Source organism: Fusarium poae, chromosome 2 (assembly GCF_019609905.1).
Source record: "Fusarium poae strain DAOMC 252244 chromosome 2, whole genome shotgun sequence".
Lineage (NCBI taxonomy): Eukaryota > Fungi > Ascomycota > Sordariomycetes > Hypocreales > Nectriaceae > Fusarium > Fusarium poae.
Window position 1 is genome coordinate 15,548 of NC_058400.1, and position 20,881 is coordinate 36,428.

Sequence of the window (20,881 nt, forward strand, 5' to 3'; positions counted from 1 at the left end):
GCTGTACTGATTTTGGTCTTCCAAGACTTTCTGAACCTGTGACGACCATGCCGCTTGCAATTATGCCCATCATAAAGCCAGTCTCATCAAAGTTCCAGATATCAGGAAGATCGATGCCATATTTCGCGATTATGTTCTGTACAAGCTTGAACCAGCCACGAATAATAGTTGGATCTTCGCATTTGGCTCTCTGGTAGTCGTATCTACGAAAGAAACGCGTTTTAAGCTTTGGCTGTCGTTTCACAAAGTTATGAGCCCAGCGCTTGCCGACGGGTGACGCGTCGCGGTCAGCGAGGAGAGAATTGGCCATTTCTTCAACAAAACGTAGTCGCGGGGGGAACCCTCGCGAATCTAGGTCGAGAATAAACTCAACTATGATCTGTTCTTCTAGATTAGATAGTCGACGTGATTTCGGGATGGTATCACGGGTAGCGAGGTGTTGAACAGTAGGATGGCCGCACGGGTATCGTGTGACCTATCGGTCAGCTGTCGGCGACCCTAGACCCATTCAGGAAAGCATAATAAGCAGACCCCTCGAAAAGACACATACAATTAAGGACATCAAGGCGCACGCGATCCGTTCAACACGAGGATGCCCTTCTGGCGGCGCCATAGCGTCATCCGAGTGACATTATAGATCTCTGCAGCGCGTCGGATCTTTAATTTCGGGTCATTCTGAAGGGCCTGAAGGGCAAGAAGGATTCTAGCCTCAGTATTACCGTCTGGCATATTTAATTGTTATGAATTGATTGATTAAATAGTGATGATGTAGGGTGAGTGATTTTTGTCCCACTCGCTTGTCTGTCCCACTCGCTTATCATGCACGTTACCAGAGAGCCAAATGCGAAGATCCAACCGTTATTCGCAATTGGTTTCGGCGTGTGGCGAACGTAATTGCGAAATACGGCATCCAATCAGATGATTCAGTCCGAAGGACTTCTATTACGACGATAACTTGAAAGCATAACCTCTGCTCTCATTGGCCAGGCGTGTCTTATGTACCCACTCATCGGGGACTTGTGTCCCCACCAACGCCCAGCCTGTCACGGCCAGGGTCCCTGGATGCATTCAGGGTCTTACCGCTGCACTAAATGGCAAAAGACTAGGATGTAAGGTCCCTGACCTTACACTGCATTCTCATATATATAGCTATAGCGCCCTCAGATCAGGATCAGTTCAGGCTTCAGGCTTCAGGCTGTGACATTAACCATAGTATTGGCCGGCGACTAAAATTTCACTAAGACATTTAGACCATCCCAACCCTGTCCCTAAAAGCATCACTGATACAATGAATATATAGTCTCTCATAATAATCATAAGGATATACTATAAGTAACAGCAATACTTCTCCTTCCCTTCTCCCTACTCAAACTCTCCCAGTAAAAGAGCAGCTACACAGTTGGCGTTCACACATCGACTACCGCCTAGAGAGGCACCTTTACCAAGCCACAACATGTATTCCTGGCATGTCTTAAATGACTCGTTAAAATGCTTCAAGAACCATTTAGTACGGCCTGGTTGACTAAATGCGCCAAAGCATAGAGGCATTACCATATCTGGGTATTGGCATGAGTTGTCCCCTTCGTACTCTGGATCCGCAGCTCGGCAGATCTCTTGCGGCTGGTAACACTTCCAGCACACAGCGTGCCGGTCCATCCATTCCTTCTTCTTGCTCTGACAGTCTCGAAGTGCTTTTTGCTTAGCTCGAATCCAATCAAAACGTCGAGCACAAGCTGTTACGGTATGCTCAAACGATTTTCCTTCTACGCGGCAATAGAGACGGCAGCCTTTCATTGTCTCAAGATCTCTTTCATACCGACTCAATTCTTCATCACGTACTTGGTCCTGATGGAGCACCTCGGCAGGTCCAGTAAAGATCATCTCACTAACGGCAACGTCACCGCTGCCGTTGTCCCCGTCCTGTCCGGCTTCAGTCTCATCACGTAGGGGCCGTGGTAGATGGAACTCTAGGGTAGGCGGTCGGCATTGCACATGATGCTCGGGACAAACGCTACAGAGCTCATCGCCCTCCATGCACCACCGCCAGTCAGGTTTGCTATCAAGGAATTGGCTCAAGACCCCGCGCGAGCAGTATTCCTGCAAAAGATACAGTTGCATGGCCTCTTTATCTGCTGCTACAGGTCGACCTAACTGCGGCTGCCAGGCTGCACTAAGTAAAACGATCGACTCGGCTACTTCGCCATCCCGACCCGCTCTACCTGACTCCTGAGAGAAATCCGTCAGAAGGCTCGGGGCATCGACGTGAATGACCAATCGAATATGAGGGTAGTCAAACCCAGGACCCAGCGCTGACGTCGCCACGATGATGGGCGAATCGGCTGCCGTTAGCCATCGCTCTATGATCGCCATCTTCTCTTCTTCTGTGCCGGACTCGGCTGTGTAGGACGGACAGCCGAGCATGTCAGCAAGCTCTGCCACGAGATCCTTCGTCGGACAGTATATAATGACCCGGTCCCGCTCGCTCTTGAACAGGTCTGTCCGGGTCCAGCAAGACTGTACAAGACAAGCTGCCTGCTCACATAGATTGCCTAGCCCACGTTCTTGCTGGACGATGTATCGGATGTTAGGACGATTTGTTGACTCTCTGACGATATGCGGCCGCACGAGCTTATTGTGCTCGAAGAAAAGCTCTTGATAGATTGGTGGTAGTGTCGCTGTCAGCCAGACAGTCTGTGTACGAATCTGCCGTACGTGCCATGCTAGCTGCGACATACTTCGTCGGTAACAGCTTGCTGTGATCGTGAGATGGCATTCATCGATCACGATCCGATCTAGACACTGTCTATCAGACAGTCGATTGGCATACTCTAGGAACGCCTCTGTACAAGCTGCCTCGGCCGATACAACAACGATGGGGGCTGATTTCTTCGAGCCTGGGCGCCAGATATGGTGCTTTAGCGCGACTTTATCAAGACGCCCGAGCATATTACCACGTAAGGCTACAGTGGGAAGGATCAGGATGGTTGTTTCAGCTCCCGCCAGTGTGGCTCCGACCATGAATACCAATGTCTTCCCCGAACCCGTTGCAAGAACGACGATGACCTGCTCAGGTGCACGTGGACCCATGGTCGCCAGCATGGCATCCCGCTGACCAGGGCGACGCAACTGTAGCTCTGGGTCGTTATGCAGCCTACGGGCGGCCGCGATGATTCCATATTCTTTGGCAGCCGGCCTTGCACGAAACCGTACCTTCTTGCAAGCACCGAGTAGCCCTTGCGCTTGTGTATCCGATACGGTAGGGGGCCGCTTACCCTGGAGTACTTGATCGATCCGAAACAGAGACCGCCAGCTTTGAGACGCTCGGTAGGCACGGTGAAGTGAGCTTGTCACGGTCAAGGTCGTGCTGCCGGCATAGCTATAGTTAAATGTCCGGAAACTATGATTGCTCATCCCGGCAAGGTACGCAAGATCCGCTTCATCCTCAACTTCTTCAGATGCCGCGATCTCACCCATGTCGAAATTAGCCTGCTCCCTGGCGCCGAACTTCTCCTTTGTAATAGAAGCAGCAACTTGGCGCCACCATGCCACCTGGAACTGGGGCACCTCTGCCCGCATACATGCCCTCCGGAGGCAGGATGAGACCATACCGTCCCTCCAGACCTCGCCACCAAGCTTTGACCATAGGTATGGCGAAAGTAGAGCCCCCGGCTTGCTCTGACGCAGAAAGGCCTGACGCAACGGCAGCACGGACGCGAGATATGCCAAGAGGAGGTTTCCAACGGCCGGGGGTAGGAACCTGATGTTATCCTTCTCCTCCCCGGTCTGTTCCTGGCTTTTACTGTATCGCACATATATCATGACCATCTTCTCCCACAGAAATACCGATCGGCGGCGGGCACCCGTGTTGATGTACGTGATGGAGAGTAGTTCTGGGGAGCGTAATGGAGGGCCCGAAGGAACCGAGATGGGTGCCAGCATCCTCTTGAGGAACTCCTGAACATGCGCCTCATAGATAGCTATCGCCTTGGGGCAGAGGCGAACCCCACCGTCTGGATCCAGCCGCACGAATACCTGCCGTAGATCCGCCCTCTCTTCGATCTGTCGGAGCAGGGCGTCATGCGTCCCCGCCAGTATCTCTCGATTCCTCCCGTCTGTCAACCACGAAGCGCCGTAGTCGTCTACATCTAGATCGTCGTGCAGCCTCCACGCCTCGATCGGAGCAACATCCCTCATTCCAAACAAGAGCTTATCATACAGAAGCGAGTGCGCCTGGCGGAACTCAGACTCGACCAGCTGTGTCACTTGTTCCATGTGTAGCTTCGTCCCCATATAGTCGACCGTTTCCCCATCAAGGGACCAGCGGGCTTGGTGCTTGGTAAGACTGGTGCGGGAGGCCGCAAAGAGATATAGCCTCCATTGCAGTACATGCCCGAAAGGTGTCTCCGCCATCTGCTGAAAGTACTTCTTGCACATTTGATCCAGCAGATCGGGGATTCCGTCTTCGTCGTCCTGCTTCTGGAAGCACACGAAGTCGAACAGGATGAGCTGGGCAGTCCAGGTGAGTGCCGATAGATTGCTGTTGAAGTTCCCTGGTTCGCGCCATGTGCACCGCTTTACCACCTTGTCAGCCCCTCCCTTTACTACAGGCCAGCATATAGTCAAAATTACAATCTCCATTCTAACTACTGAATTATTCTTCACAGGAACAAGTACTTGTATAAATAGAAATAATATAGGCCTATCTAATTTTGAGTATTAGATGGGGTCAATCTCGAAATATCTAATTCTTCCTTTGGCGGAGCAGAAGGTCTGCATATAACAGGACTCGAATTTCCGCAACTCTTCCGCTCGCATTGGCGTCATTCCTATCTTATGGCTTGATATATGATCCCTAATCTTGTCTGAAGATGTTGTGAATCGTGAAGGTCCTGCCGTATAAGGACAAATATTACACCGAAACCCTTTATATACTGGTAAACCTTGAATCTGGGCAACCTCCGGCACGGCTATGGGGGCTGCTCCCCATGTGTAATTCTGGCGTTTCCATCCCGTCTCGCAACTCAAGACTTAGTCTTCATTTACTGCAAGTTGCCTTTGAAGAACATTGAGGGCTATTCTCTCTATAAAGTTTGGACCTGTCCTAGAAGTGCGCGTCAAAGACGCGCTGTTCGCGTGGAATTCCGTAATCAAACTTTAATTATATTACATGTATTACACACGCTGCGAAGCTTTGAGCTACCACCTCAAACTCTATAAGAACCGTCCAGGGTTAGGACCAGAGCACCAATGAGATGATAAAGCGCCCCTACCATCGCTGAAAGTGGAGTCTCGGCAGTCTCGCCAAGTAGCCCCTTTCAAGTGAAAGAGGAAAACAGGGATAACGGCCCAATCAAGACGCGTCAAAGTCCTCTTTCAGTTGAATCTGGAGCTGGAATAATGATGTAGAAGGCTCCGATAACAAGGGAGCGGGCGAAGCTGATGACATGTTGTCGGACAATTAATTCCACAGGGGTCAGTGATGGCACCAGTCAACTGATAAGAATTATCTAAAGAACAGATGAAATTGAACAGCCATGTGTTCAGGCATAGCTATTTAAGCTCGTGTCGTTAGGATTGGAGTCCTTGATGCGACAAGCCGGATGTGAAACCAGAGACACGACTCTAAAGTACAGGCCGCGTTTTATATCCAGGCGCACGAACCTAGTGGTGTTATGCGACACATATTTACTATTAGCACGTTTCTAACTGCGTTGAAGGCATTTGTTTGCGAAATTTTCTTGGTAAGGTACTACGATATTTGGGACTCATCGGCTGTATATAAAACATATGAAACCGACTGAAACATATGAAACTGGGGGAGTTACTGCTTCATACGAAACCGGGTCCATGAACTGTTTCAGTTTCATATGAAACAGTATGAAACAACACGCGTGGCTATCCATCACTGCCCCGACACCTCCCGCAGAGGGGGAAAAGGACTAGACTACAGAAAGGAGGGCCTTTGACTATAGAAGAGGCATCACAAGCAATTGATCAGATGGATGTTGATACGCAGGTAGCAGCCGAATCGTCGAGAAGTGGTGGTCGCGGAAGGTCAAAGGGACCGGGGGTTTCACATTGTAGCAAATGCGGCAGGGCCGGGCATAATATAAGGACCTGTGGTAACTAGTTAATTTTATTGCTGATTTAATTGAGAAGGTTAGGATTTTTGGCCCACTCGCTTGTCTGGCCCACTCGCTTGTCTGGCCCACTCGCTTGTCTGGCCCACTCGCTTGTCTGGCCCACTCGCTTGTCTGGCCCACTCGCTTATCAAACACGTTAGTTGTTTGAAGTTATGGCATAGGTGTCTGAGTTGCTACAGATAGTTAATATCCCATAGCTTGGACAGTAGTGAACAGAGCTCTCGTACTTGATTTATTAGCCGTTCGTTAATATTATCCATTTGCCGATGATTTTTCGGACCCTCATATTTATTTTTATAGCAACGTAGTATCATACAGCTGTTTAATGCCTAAGATCTTCGCCCCCCACTCGGAGTACAACTCAATCATGATTCCGAGAGTGTGTTAGTTCCGAAATGCCGCTTATTAAGACGTGAACCCTGCGACTCTAAGTCTTTCTTAACTGGTACCAAAGCTTTTATTCCCCACAGCGGCATTCGTGTAGGCAAATTCCAGATTACAGTAAAGACATTTACACCGCATGTTTTGGGATTATGGCACAGTTATCCAGTTGAATGAACCAAAATCGCTAAATCGGCGGATACAGCAACAACCCGATCTTCCGGACGGGCCTTGACCGCCTGTCCACCGTAGTTGTCTTTTACTATAAAAGTCGATCTCTTCAGTGTATTGAGTACATCCAACACACGAACAATTTCAAACCTTCAAAAGCCAGCAAGAATCAATTCAAAACAAACATCTTTTCATCGGCCCGCACAAATTCAACCATGGAACGAGCAAAAGATACCGGAATCTCCATTCTTGTTATCGGGGGTGGTATTGCAGGTTTAACCCTCGCTATTGAGTCTCACCGAAAGGGTCACAATGTCCAGATTATCGAACGACGACTCCGTGGGGAGACTGCAGGTAAGAACCGTCTTAACTCCTTCGCACCTTCAAACAAATCACCGTGCTGTACATGCTAGCTCATTGAGTGGCGCGTTAACGTTTGATGTAGGCGAACTTATTGCAATTACAAGCCCTGCCCTCCAGACCCCGAAGAAATGGCCGGGTTTCATGGAACGGGCGAGACAAGAGGCAGTAACCCCGACGATTGTTACGAAAAAGTTCGACGGGACTGTGATCGGATCCTTCCCTATCGGTATCCCAGACGACCCATCTCTGCCCATCTACCGATCGAAACTGCATAACTTGCTCTACGAGTACGTCGAGCAGCTTGGCATCCCTATAGAGTTCTCCGCAACTGCTTCAGAATTCTTCGAAACGGACGACCATGGTGGTGTGGTCCTGTCTGATGGGCGCCGTCTCACCGCTGATGTGGTGGTGGCGGCCGATGGAGTTGGCTCCAAATCGGGTGGGTTGGTCGTTGGCAGTAACGACCCCCCAATCAGCTCAGGATTCGTGCTTTATCGTGTCACATTCCCGGTGGCACCGGCTCTCAAAAATCCAGTCATCGCGGCAGAGCTCGGAGGTTTCAATGACCGCACATCCTTACACGCAGGTCCAGGGGCACACATCGTTGTTTGCAAAAGTGCGGAAGAGATTTGTTGGCTTCTGACTCGCAGAGTATGTACCCTCACATACCACGACCTGTGCTGTGCGGTTGTATACTAACCTCATGTAGGAGGAAGGCAGTGTTGCCGAAGAAGACTGGGCGAAGACAACATCGATCGACAAGGCCCTCCAGGCTGTCGAGAGCTGGGAGCCGTTCGTGACCGAGCTTATCAAGGCAACACCCAACCAAAGCGTTCTTGACTGGAAACTTATGTGGCGTGACCCTCAACCGCGGTGGACGTCACCTGGCGGCCGCGTTGTCCAGATCGGTGATGCCGCACATTCATTTCTGCCAACCTCGGCTAGTGGTGGGACTATGGCCATGGAGGATGCGTATTCTTTGGCAGCGTGTTTAGGTATTGCCGGGAAGAAGGATGTATCTCTGGCAACGAAAGTGCATAACCACTTGAGGTACGTGGCACCTAAAGAGCCATATTTCGCTGCCAGATGTTAGGAGCAGATGCTACAGGGGCTGACAAATACACGTTGATAACAGGTTTGAACGAGTCTCCTGCGCACAGAAAATGGGCTTCAAAAATCGCGAGATCTTCCACAACACCGACTGGGATGCTGTCGCCAAGAATCCCCAGATACTGGGCAAAGTAGCTGGAGACTGGCTGCTACGCCATGACCCCGAGCAGTACGTATATGAGAATTATAGTGCATGTGCGGAGCACCTCCTTAATGGTTCGCCATTTAAGAACACGAACTCTGTACCTGGCTACACATATAAGCCATGGACTGTTAAGGAGCTTCTAGATGCTTCAGAGAGTGGAAAGCCCATTAAAGATGAGGGAGACTGGTCCTAAATATAGAGAAGATTATTAGTAGGCTGGACCTGGTATGGAAAATAAACATATACCTATGACCGAGTTACAGATTGGCTACACTATTGTGAGGAAATCATTTGCAGGCTTGCAAACAAATAAATCAAATCCAAATCTATTCAAATCAAATCAAATCGCGATGTCCAGATTTATTTGGATATCTGGCTATTTGGATAAGCCCCACTTCTGTGATCTGGCCCAATCACTGCCAGTCATTATGCCCCTGCCCGCGTCGCGTAAGGTTACACGAAATTCTGGTTTCTTACCATCATGCGACGCGCTGCATACGAAATCAGTTTATTCTAAGCCTATGTCGGCCTTGCAATGAACACACCGCACTACTCCATGAATGGAATGATCTGAGAATATTGTAAAGCGATCGGCAATTCACGATAATTCTCGTGGTTTATTTGATATGGTTCAATATGCGAATACTGACCGGGCGGCAAGAGCTCTTTCCAGTGCTCCTTCTACTGCTTTTAGCCTCCTTGATAGCCCTGACCTCGGTTCGTCAGAGACCAAAGGAGGAGCGGCGGATGACGCATCATTTTCGGTCGACTATATCGGCTATGAAGGCATCGACTGGAATCGCCTTTCGGGGTATTCCATTCGCAAACATCAAAGAAGGCCGCGGACAGGGTGGGTATGGGAACACGGATTCGATATCGAAAAAGACGGCTCCGGTCACCGATTCTGGCTTTGCAAAATGTGTCACCAGAAGAAGGCTACGGTCACCCACATGTACGACGCTGCATCTACGAGCCAAGCAAACGGTCACATGGAAGATATCCACCGTATCAATAAAGACGGATCCATGCCACCGCAGAGGAAGAAACAACGCACTCTTTTCGACATGGTTGACCTAGACCCTCATCGGCCAAAGGATCAAGCCTTGATGAACGCATTTATAGCATCATTCGAACCTGCCCGCTTTCAACATTTACTCATACGTTGGGTGGCATGCGATAATATCCCATTTTACAAGCTTGAGAGCCCATACTTTCGCGATCTTATGGCGTACGCAAACAGTGCCATCGTGGATTCGGGAAGTCTTCCCACCCATAGCACGATTCGCGAATGGATTGTTCGGACCTTCAGTCGCCATAAAGGCGTCGTGACGGAATTACTTGGCCGTTCTCTCAGCCGCATTAATATCTCCTTTGATGCGTGGTCGTCTCGCAGGTTTACCTCTCTGCTCGGCCTCACCGTGCACTTTCTTGATGATGAAGGGAAGTTCCGTACATTTCTCCTAGGCTTGCCACGGATTGAAGGTCGCCACGGCGGCGAAAGCCTTGCCGACCGCGTTAGCGAGATACTACATGAATACGGGATCGAGTAGCGCACTGGGTACTTTGTCACAGATAACGCGGGCAGCAACGACACGTGTCTTGAAGATCTGGGTATTGAATTGGGTTTCAAGAAGCAGCATCGTCGGCTTCGTTGTTGTGGTCACATCATTAATCTCGTCGCTAGATCCATTCTTTTCGGCACGGACGTCGACGCATTTGAAGAGGATTGTCAAGCCGACAAGGAAATCCAAGATGAGGTCCAACTCTGGAGATCAAAGGGTCCTGTAGGCAAACTGCACAATATTATTCACTGGGTGCAAAGGTCCGGCCAGCGCATTGAGAAGCTGCACAAGCTCCAGTCTATTGAGAACACCGCCTTAAGCCTCGAGGACAAAACAACCTACGACGTCATCACCGACAACGCTACTCGCTGGAACTCGTCTGAAGCCATGATGGAGCGGGGCTACCTGCTTCGGAACGCACTCGATTCTCTGGTCCAAGCGGAGGTAACAGAATGGAACCAGTACGTGGCCAGGAGGACACAGAACGGGATAAAACCGATGCCGAAGAAGAGCCGCAAGAAACCTGCGATTGTTGACGATAAGATGGCCGCTGAGGACTGGTCAATAATTGCAGAGTATCTGGCAATCCTGAAACCATTAAAGATTACGACTAAACACCTAGAAGGCCGACCTCAAGAAGGCAAATTTGGCGCGATTTGGGAGGTTCTACTAACGATGGAGTGGCTTTTGAAGCATCTGGAAGAGGCTAAGTTACAACATGAACGAGACGAGGAACCGCACCTACGGATTGGCTGCAACCTCGGCTGGATGAAACTGGACCAATACCTACTACACCCTTACCGAGGATAGCCCTGCCTACCTCGCGGCGCTTGTCCTCCATCCCGCATTTCGCTGGTCGACTGTCGAGTCGCAGTGGGCTGACCATCCGGGCTGGTTAATCAGAGGAAAGACAGCAGTGCAAGAGCTATGGGAGGAGTATCGAAACCTCTCCGTCGAGCAGGATGCGCTACCGGGGCAGCCGACTATTGCAAAGAAGACAACGGACCTGGACGACTTTATGGCCTCGATTAGGAAGCTCAGTACTCAGCCTGCGCCTTCGACGTCTGCCATGCGCGATGAGTATGCAGAGTGGGTGGCCACAACCGATCCAGGCGATTGTTTAGTGGATGACCCGATTCAATACTGGCTTCTCCGAAGGCGCCAGTATCCACGTCTGTCGCGGATGGCAATTGATCTCTTTTCAGTCCCGGCCATGTCATCCGAGCCAGAGCGGATATTCAGCCTCGCCGGGAAAATGGTCACGGCTCAGAGAGGGCGTCTCAAAGCGGATCTCATAGGAGCTGCTCAATGTATATCGTCTTGGGAGAAAAGTGGGGTAATCCAGATATCCAAATAAGATCCAAATCGATCCAAATCAAATCAAATCAAATCAAATCGCCAATTTTAATATCCAAATCAAATCAAATTAGGCCCCCGATTTGATTTGATTTATTTGTTTGCAAGCCTGAGTCTCATCGAAGTTCCAGATATCATCTAATTGGATGCCATACTTTGCAATTACGTTCTGTACAAGCCTGAACCAATTGCGAATAACAGTCAGATCCTCACATTTGGCCCTCTGGTAGTCATATCTCCGATGAAAACATGTCTTGAGCTCTTTATGTCGCTTGACAAAGTTAGAGGCCCAGCGCTTGCCGACAGGTGATGCGTCGCGATCAGCAAGCAATCGGTTGGCCATTTCTTCAATACCACGCAGTCGTGGAGGAAATCCTCGCGAATCTAGGTCGAGGATAAATCGAATAATAGCTTGTTCCTCTACCCGTTGGCTCATGTGGGCCCGAAGGGCCCAGGCGAGCCAACCTAGCAAGCTAGGTTGGGCACAAAATCGTGAGACACGCACAGAATCGTGAGACAGACCCCGCACCTGCCCGTGTCGCCTTTTTGTGCCTTTTTGTATGTGAAAACGCCTAAAGTCAGGACAGAAATCAGTGAAAAGAGCACAAATTGTGTCTAACCTCATTATGCCGTCACAGGCAAATCTAAAAGCTGCGCAAGCGGTTGTTCTTTCTCGTGCCCGGCACCAAAAGGGCTTATCTCGCGATGCTTCCAAAGTCAGCAAGCAGCCTCTTTCTCTTCGCAATGCCGAGGCACGGCATCACGGCTCCTCTCGTGCAACTATTCAACGGATCGTGAAGAAGCTAGAAGCTGCAAATTCCTCTGATTTGAACGATATCGCTTTCAAGACCGCTGGTCGCCCGAGAATCCTGACAGATGAAGAAGAGGAAGCTATCGTCGCTTTCGTGATGTGGATGGAAAGATCAGGACTTCCTGCTTGCAAAGGCGAAGTTGAAGATGCAGCCAACACGCTGCGCCTCCGCAGAAACCCTGATGCGCAGCCTGTGAGCAGAATGTGGTATCGCCGCTTCCGTGACGATCATCCTGAGCTAGATAAATCGATTTTGAAGTCGTTAGATAAGTCCCGTGAAGCGTGGGAAGTTGCAGGCATTGACGATGTAAAGGAGTGGTTTAAACGACTTGCTGAACTCATCACGAAGCTGCAGATCGGCGCTTCTGAGATTTGGAATGCTGACCAGGCGGGAGTTAGAGTAGGAATACTGCGAGAGCGAGTAGAATGCCTCATTGTACGCACTAAGAAGAAGTCTCCTGCCCAGGTTCTTTCTCCTGCCGACCGAGAAACCTGCACAGTTATTGGTACCGGAAATGCTATAGGAGATACGATTCCTCCCTGGCTTATCTTTAAGTCTTTCCCTACTTTGGAGTGGGCGTATATCGACGGTGATCCGAATATGCGCTTTGCACAGTCAGAGTCGGCGTTCTCGAACGGCGATATCACGCTCGAGTGGGCGATGGAGTTCAACCGGCATTCTTGGGGAAATCTGCTACTGTACAGGATCGTCAGCTATCATTTGAAGAGTATTTTGGATGTGATGAGCATCTTAGGAAACCGCTCGAGCATCACATTTCATTTGATGAGCCTCCGAAGGAACGCACACCTGCAGAGAAGATCTGGCGGCTTCTTATTATCGACGGCTTCACCGGTCACGGCGCCTTTGCCTTCCGTGAGTACTGCATTAAATTCGATATCCTCGTTGCCTTTTTGCTTCCTCATTCAACGCATAAGCTGCAGCCGATGGATGTTGGAGTATTTCAGTGGATGAAGAATGCGCATCAGAAGAAGCTTCGTCAGGCATTGCGGCAGGGAAATCTCTCATTTAACCGCCGTGACTTTGCTGGTGCCTTTATGGTAAGTTAGTAATCCTTTTTCTTCTGCAAAATGTATGCTGATTATGGCAAAAAAAAAGGAAATCTTTAATGAAGGGTTCACTCGTGCTCATATTATCTCAGGCTTCGAAAAATCAGGGATTTTTCCACCTACAGACCAACCTGCAGTCTCATATCTTCTCCAGAAGCAGTTGAAATCGAAGCAAGCGGTTGATCCTGCATACGCCTCTCTTCTGCCTCCAGAAGGACGATTTTCCGCCGCTTCTGATACCGCCAAACACGTTGGAGAGAGATATCACGATATCCTCAGTTCTCCCACTCGCGCTGGTCTCAAGAATATCCGCAACATCGTCAACGAAGCTATGCTGCTAGAGGATACGATTAAGAGATATGCTGACGATCGGCGAAGTCGTATTGAGAAGCAATACAATAAGAGAAAGCGAGGGAAGAAAGCAAAGCCTATAGGGGATTATATTCACAACGTGAGTCTGCAAGAAATACGTGATCAACAAGAATCCTTTATCGCAGAGACTCGCGCCAAAGAGGGGAAATCTCAACTCCGTACCGCACGCAGTATCGCGATCCGAGAAATCGAGCGCTTCAAATCAGAGTGGCGGGATAACAAGGAAGTCATCGTGAACGGCGTTCTAAAGAAGCTACAGTTCAAGAAATGGCTTCAACACACCGGGAAGGATAAAGATTACCTTTCTATGGATACTCAGCGATCCAAAATGACCGAGTTACTGAATGAGAAGACTGACGGCTTTATGATAGATACACAATTACCGCAGGAAGTTAGAGAATCTATTCGCAATGCCAATTTCGCAGGGAAGCCGCTCAACGCGGTAGATTGGTCAGCCCTCCCCGGAAGTGACGATAGTGTTATTTTCCAACTTACGCATCCGCTCGCCAGCGAAGAAAGCGATAAAGAAGAAGAAGAAGAAATACTCCCACTTCTCGATTTGTCATGCCTTAACGACGTGGAGATGCCCTCATCGCCGCCCTGCCTTCCTAATCACGAGTCACCGTTGTCCTCTCCTTGGCCCGGTCTCTCTACACCCTGCCCCTTTCAACACCGCACTCAACTTCACGATTCACTTCGAGATCTCATCAGGGAGGAAATAATAGTTGCAGAATCCAGTTACAGGGCCACAGAAGACGCAGATATACTATAATTTGTATGGGGAATTGTCCTGCAAAGCAGCATAGCCTGGGTGCTCAAACAGTCACTTCCCCGGCCTTCAGATATTCAATAGTCAATCCATCATCACGAGCAGCTTCAAACTACCGATTTCGCCTTCAACTTACATTTTTGGACGCCTTGTGATGCACGGAATATCCAAAAGCTGAAAATCGCACCAAAAAGCGGGCCCTTCCGATGTCTCACGAATTTGTGCGTGTCTCACGATTTTGTGCCCAACCTAGCTTGCTAGGTTGAGCTCGCCTGGCCCTTCGGGCCCACATGAGCCAACGGGTACTTCCATGAGCTTCCTTTTGACACTATTCAACACATGGCTATATGAATATTCAAATAAGGCCTTAACTAACTAGACTCTTTTTATAAACTTTTAACTATATTTTATCTATATTCTCTTTTAGTCTTTCTTTCCTTCTTTATTCTCTTTTTTTCCCCTCTCTTCTTTCTTCTTCCTTTTTTCTATTTTCCTTAACCCTAGCCCGACCCGACCGCACCGGTTTGCCCGGTGTAATCATTAACTAGCGCAAGGCAGCATACGGCTGCCTAAAGACCATCAATGCTGCTTATGACGAAACATAGCTACAAGAAGCCAGCTCCCAGTCCCTCATTAGATAGAAGTTAAGAGGTTTCTTCGATTCGATGTTTTCCACATGCGAGTGATGACTTTTCAATCAATGCTATGGCCGAGCTACCCTGTCTCTATTGTTTTTGATTCTATGAATCTCACTGCAAATCCTAGGCGCTTTAGGCACCATTAGTGTGTCATATGCTTAAGCACTTATTCTGAGAATCTCGACTACCTATGGCTAGCTCATCGCATATTAATTCAACATCTGCTCAATTAACAGCCATCGAGCGGCTGGGCTGGGACTTCTACAGCTTCTTTCATATGGAGTTTCTTGAGAAGAACAAGACTCAGATTGGAAGGGTTCGTGTTACGACCCAACTAATCTCCACCCACGTGAGATAACATACCCCACGTTTTCCACCACTTAGAATAGACCTACCCTATACAAGTCGAACGGACCCCATTCGACTTGCATGACGAACAGAGTCGAACCGACCTCGTTCGCCTTGCATGCCTGTCGAACAGAGTCGAACCGACCTCGTTCGACCTGCATAACCTCATGTATATATACATTCGCTTAGCACTAGATAGTACGATGGCCTACCAGCTATCAACAAAACTTCTTTACCTGAATACGCCTAACCCGCTCTATTCACTATTAAGAGACGTGACACTTCGCAACGCTCAGTGACAACGCCCTACGACTCTGCCAACATAAACCAGTACGGACTAGTTTATCCCTTGGGAACCTTCACCCGTCACACGAGTGATTATCGTGTAACGGTTGCACCTAACCGCTAAGCCACAGGGCAAAAGATTGGGCCATAATCACTATGCTAGCGATTACAGTGGTGCTTACAGGCTCCAGGGTTCAAATCCACGACACTACACTAGCACTTCTGGTGGATTTAGGATCACATAGCGATCCGTGCACGAATGCACGGATCTTTTGCGCCACGTGCAATCCCTGTTTCCACTACACTGAGCCCAGATGTGTCGTGGATTTGAACCCTGCTTACAGCTGCCTATAGGGGCCGATCGTAACAGTTCGGAAGTCTTACAAGATGACTAAAATGTTATAGTTAGACGAAGATATAGAGCCATGGCATCTTAATTCTACCCGTTTTGTCGTTGCACGTGACCTTATTGTTGTACAACTGTTGTAAAGTTGTACAACACTACCTCACAACATACAACTATTGTACAACAATACGCATCTATGTCCGCGGCTTGCCGAGGCGCTCACGGCGGTCAGACTCCGTGAGGATCCAACGGGCAGCCTGCACAGCCGGGCTTGCGGTAAAAGGATCAGACATAGTCTCTTTTAGGCAATCAGACAAGCTCAGAGATAGGGAGGGACATACGGCTACCAAATGTGGTCTTCAAATTGGTGAGTTTTGGTGGTGATTTGGGTGAAATGCATACAAAGCGGGGGACCTGACTGTCCGGTGGCTTTGCCGCCCACTCGAAGAGTGGGGCTCCTTTTCAGTCAGATCTACGGGTAACTTACAAACCTGTGAGGTCAATAGATTCTGCCTTACAGCCTGATATAGGTCCCGGGGATGCAGGACAGCGGTGCCACATTGCTGCCTAAAGTATATGCATCTGGACTTTAGGCATTAAATACTACAGTCTTGCATTTATATTTTAAAAATTCAACCACCCCTGACACTTTTTACCTGAATTACAGAGGCTACGAGGTATTTTCCATTTTAGCACTAACTGGCTAGAAATTTGAGCCTGGATCTCCCTTTCATTTAACCGTTTTAGCGACACAATGAATATCGGGGTCGGTGTGGGCGATTTTATTAAAATCCTAGAGCTTGTTATTCAAGCCAGGAAAAGATTTGTGGATGCTCCTCGCCAGTATGATGCAATATCAAAAGAGTAAGCCAATACCGCTCCCTCTCTTCACACATCTACTCACTCGCGCTCGACTGGCAGTCTCAGAAACTTTTCGAACGTCGTCCAAGATATTGACGTCCTTTTATCGGGGTGGGAACCTGAGATCAAGCAGCAAGAAAGTTTGAAAAGTATCAGTGACGACTCCATTTGTCTTTTGCATGATCTTCTCGCAAGACTTGACAAGTATCGAGAACTTGGATCTAGCAGTACGAGTATGGCCCAGTGTGCGAAGAAAGCCTGGAAAAGATTAAACTGGGATCAGGACGACGTTCAAGATTTCCGAGGACGGTTGTCGTTAAACCTTGAATTGCTCAATGGAATTGAGAGACAGCTATATAGGTATCTATAACGTTCTCTCTTCAACGTCTGATGAGCTGAAATGATCACAGTCAAAGATCCTGCAGGATTGAACAGGACATTCATCATCTCACCGAGCGATTCAATCAACAGGAGCGATATGAAATCTTGAATTGGATTGGAACTGTTGACCATGGCTCACATCAAAAGCATTTTATTTGATCAACATGAAGACGGAACTGGTGAATGGTTCCTCGGTTCCGAAGAGTTCCAGAAATGGATTAAAACTAAAGATAGAATGTTTTTCTGTCCAGGCCTTCCAGGAGCGGGGAAGACAGTCCTAGCCGCCATTGCCATCCACCACCTTCAGAACCTCTTCGGGAATGACAGCAACATTGGCATAGCTTACCATTACTGCGACTTTGGGCACCGATACAACGAAACCGACAATCTTATTCTATCGAGTATCCTCAAGCAGCTTGCCCAGTGTTCAGGCTCTTTACCAGATGCAATGAGCACTTTGTATAGCAAGCACAAGGATAAGGGCACTCGACCTTCGCTCAGAGAAATTGCAAGTGCGTTGAAGACTGTGGCGTGTCTGCATTATCGAATCTTCATAGTTATTGATGGCCTCGACGAGTGTCTTGTATGGAGAGACGTTATGGCTCAGCTCAGAGGCTTGCAGGGAGCGAATATCTTGGCGACCTCTCGGGCTATCCCTGATATTGCCAACGACCCGGTGTTGAAAGGAAGTAGTATACTCGAAGTACATGCCAGGGGTACCGATGTTCGCAAATACCTCAATCGTAATATGTCAAAGCTTAGTCGGTTCGTCATGCGTGACCAGCAGCTTCAGGAGGATATTTGCAACGCCATCTTAGGAGCGAGCGGAGGGATGTGTGTTGATTCCCTTTTTCTTTAAGGGCACTATTGGAAGCTGATATAGCATAGGTTCCTCCTTGCCCGCCTGCATCTCAACTCTCTAGAAGGTAAATTGTCAGTCGGGACTCTCAGGAACGCCCTCACCGCCTTGCCAACCGGGACACTAGCATACGACGAGGCCTACGACGATGCAATGAAAAGGATAGAGAGTCAGCATCGAGAACGAACAGCAATCGCTAAGGATGTTCTAGCATGGCTTACCTTTGCAAAGAGACCCCTCAGGGTCGAAGAGCTCCGAACAGCAGTTATCGTCCAGGAAACAGATTCACATCTTGATGAGGAGAGACTAATGGATATTGAAGACATGGTCTCCGTCTGCGCGGGCTTGGTGGAGATAGATGAAAAGAACGACAGGGTCACTCTAATTCATAACACTACGAAAGAGTACTTGAAGCGAACACGAGAAAAGTGGCGCCCGGATGCAGACGCTGCAATTGCAACGTCATGCCTTGCCTATCTTTTGTTCCGTGTCTTTGACGTCGAGTTCTCGGAGATAGACGAATGTCTACAACGCGAAAAGGCTGGGAGGCAGCTTTATCCACTGCTGGATTACTCCATGGAGTATAGTGCCCTGCATGCCCGCCTCGCTGTAACCAAACCGCCCTCCGTCGCTAGGTTTCTTTCTTCAGAGTCAAGGGTTACCAGAAATTGGTTGCTACTTAAAGCAAAGTGTGGGAATGAACAGGGAAAAGAGACTGTGGAATGGCTTATAGAGCAAGGCCTATGCACCGATGTACGGGATGCAGAAGGGAGAACCCCTTTGCATTATGCTGTGCTTAACGGCTGGGAACAATGCGTTCAGCTTTTACTGGAGAGAAGAGCGAGCCTGGACTCAGACATCGAGAACATGACTCCTTTGCACTACACAGTCAAGAACGGTGACGAAGCGATCGCCCGAACCTTTCTCAGCGCCGGAACGCCAGTAGATACGCTAGTGGTGAGACAGACATACATACCCACTTATCAAGAGGGCAGAGTTATATACGTTATCGGAGATAGTGAGAAGAGTGTTGCCCAAAACTCCCGCACAGTGGAAGGTCTGACTACTTTACACCTCGCTGCCTTGACGGGGAGTCAACGGATGACGAAGTTCCTTCTGGATCATGGCGCCAATCCAAACTTTCCTTCGGATAGCGGCGAGACGCCCCTACATCTAGCATTGAGGCGGGATTTGTATGGGCCGAAATGGCCCGGCATTGTGGACTTCTGGAACGACCCAGATAACCGCGTGGAATGTGTTCTTGACTACATCGAATTAGATGATGATGAGGACGAATATTGCTCAATCCAAAAAAAAAGGTTGGCGATTCTTGACCTTCTTTTGAAGAACCCCGAGGTCGATGTTGACGCCCAAGACATGTTCGGCATTTCTTCATTGCATATTGCAGCCGGTAGCAAAGACTTATCTGAGTCCATAACCCAGAAGCTCATCGAAAAAGGCGCCACGATCTCATTGAGCACAAAAGAGAACAAAACACCATTACATTTCGCTGTCATGAATGGGAACCTGGGTGTTGTTTCCAAGCTTCTCACGCTTGGAGCAGATCCCACGGATGAGGATGTCAACGGACTCAACGCTTTGCATTATGCGGCACAAAAGGCCACTTACAAATAATGCAGGATGTATTAAGCCGAGTTCCAGACTTTTTATCGGAAACATTCCTGGGATCGAAAGATAAAAATGGACAGAATGTGTGGCATCATCTGTTGAGCAACGATGGCCCTGTTGACATTGCTGTCGCCAGATATCTCTTGGAACGGTTCAATGACATTAATGAACTTGACAGCAGAGGTATGTCGCCAATGGCCATATATCTCAGTGCGTTCATCCTCTGTGAATACCAGGATGACCAAGAAATATTGGATCTTATGTTCAAATATGGAGCAGACCCGGATTTCAAGACCTCAGAAGGGTTGGGCTTGGCGCATCTAGCAGCTAGATCGCGCCGGCTTTCTGTGAGCGTACTCCAAAAATTAGCAAGTTGGGGTGTAAACCTAAAGTCTAGGGATGAACAAGGTCGAACTGCTCTCCATCATAGTTCCATAAGGGGAACCCTATCAGAGAAAGTCCTGCACTTTCTTTGCGAAGATGTACAATTGCCTGTATATCTTCGTGATGTACATGGGAATACAGCGTTGGATTATGCCGTTGAGATGGGACAACAAGATCATGATCCAAATATCATTGATCCAGACCGATGGGTTACGGCGGGGAAGCTACTGCGTAGTGTATAAGAGGAAGCTAAACCCTTGAATGGCCAAAATACCGTTACTCTTCTCCCTCATCGCCAACGGGGCCCCATAGGGATTGAATGAATGAATGAATTTATTCCGCCCGGGAGGATACGCCTCATAGGGCCCACAACATTAAGTCTCGTTAGTTACATTCTTTTCCGACTTCTAGCCCTATAACCCTCAAACATCACAATCCCTACTCCTCGCCACAGTTCCCAGCCTCGCTTGTCCCTGCGACAGGCCTGCTTGAAGGCCAAATTCTCCAAGTGTTCAGCGTCCCATCTTCAGCGGCTGAAGCCTGGTCTGTCTACCAGAGGCTGTACTATTATGAGTTGATTTTATATGTATACTTCGGGACTTACGCCTCGAAAATCACCCAACAAAAGAGGCTGTACTATATTAGTTCTTGCTGCATTATATCGTTTGGTTTGTTAGTATATCTTGTATGTTATCATGTCCGTGCGAAAGAGGGGTGGTGGATGGTAATGTCTAACAAATTCATGACCCAATTTTGCCACGCTCTGCCGAGACTAATAAGATGCCGGTAAAGTACGTGACCTGGCCAAGTCCAGTATTTTCATACAGTCGTTCATTTCATTATGATTTGTGATTAAAATTCCTATTCATCAAAGTTCCCTCACACATGTGCGCAAGTAG

The 20,881-nt window shown here is 48.7% G+C and overlaps 3 protein-coding genes across 3 annotated transcripts; 2 read left to right on the plus strand and 1 right to left on the minus strand.

Moving 5' to 3' along the window:
- Nucleotides 1-1,362: 1,362 nt before the first annotated feature.
- FPOAC1_003940 (uncharacterized protein) lies at nt 1,363-4,638 on the minus strand (the record flags this gene model as incomplete). Its single annotated transcript, XM_044848495.1, has 1 exon — nt 1,363-4,638. One exon carries the CDS (start codon nt 4,636-4,638, stop codon nt 1,363-1,365), a length of 3,276 nt encoding a protein of 1,091 aa, XP_044707204.1.
- Nucleotides 4,639-16,622: 11,984 nt separating this feature from the next.
- On the plus strand, nt 16,623-17,099 carry FPOAC1_003941 (uncharacterized protein; the record flags this gene model as incomplete). Its single annotated transcript, XM_044848496.1, has 2 exons — nt 16,623-16,732; nt 16,790-17,099. The coding sequence occupies 2 exons, from the start codon at nt 16,623-16,625 to the stop codon at nt 17,097-17,099; spliced, it is 420 nt and encodes a 139-aa protein (XP_044707205.1).
- Nucleotides 17,100-17,240: 141 nt separating this feature from the next.
- FPOAC1_003942 (uncharacterized protein) lies at nt 17,241-20,224 on the plus strand (the record flags this gene model as incomplete). The annotated part of the gene is made up of 3 exons (XM_044848497.1): nt 17,241-17,944; nt 17,999-19,550; nt 19,610-20,224. The coding sequence occupies 3 exons, from the start codon at nt 17,241-17,243 to the stop codon at nt 20,222-20,224; spliced, it is 2,871 nt and encodes a 956-aa protein (XP_044707206.1).
- Nucleotides 20,225-20,881: the final 657 nt, after the last annotated feature.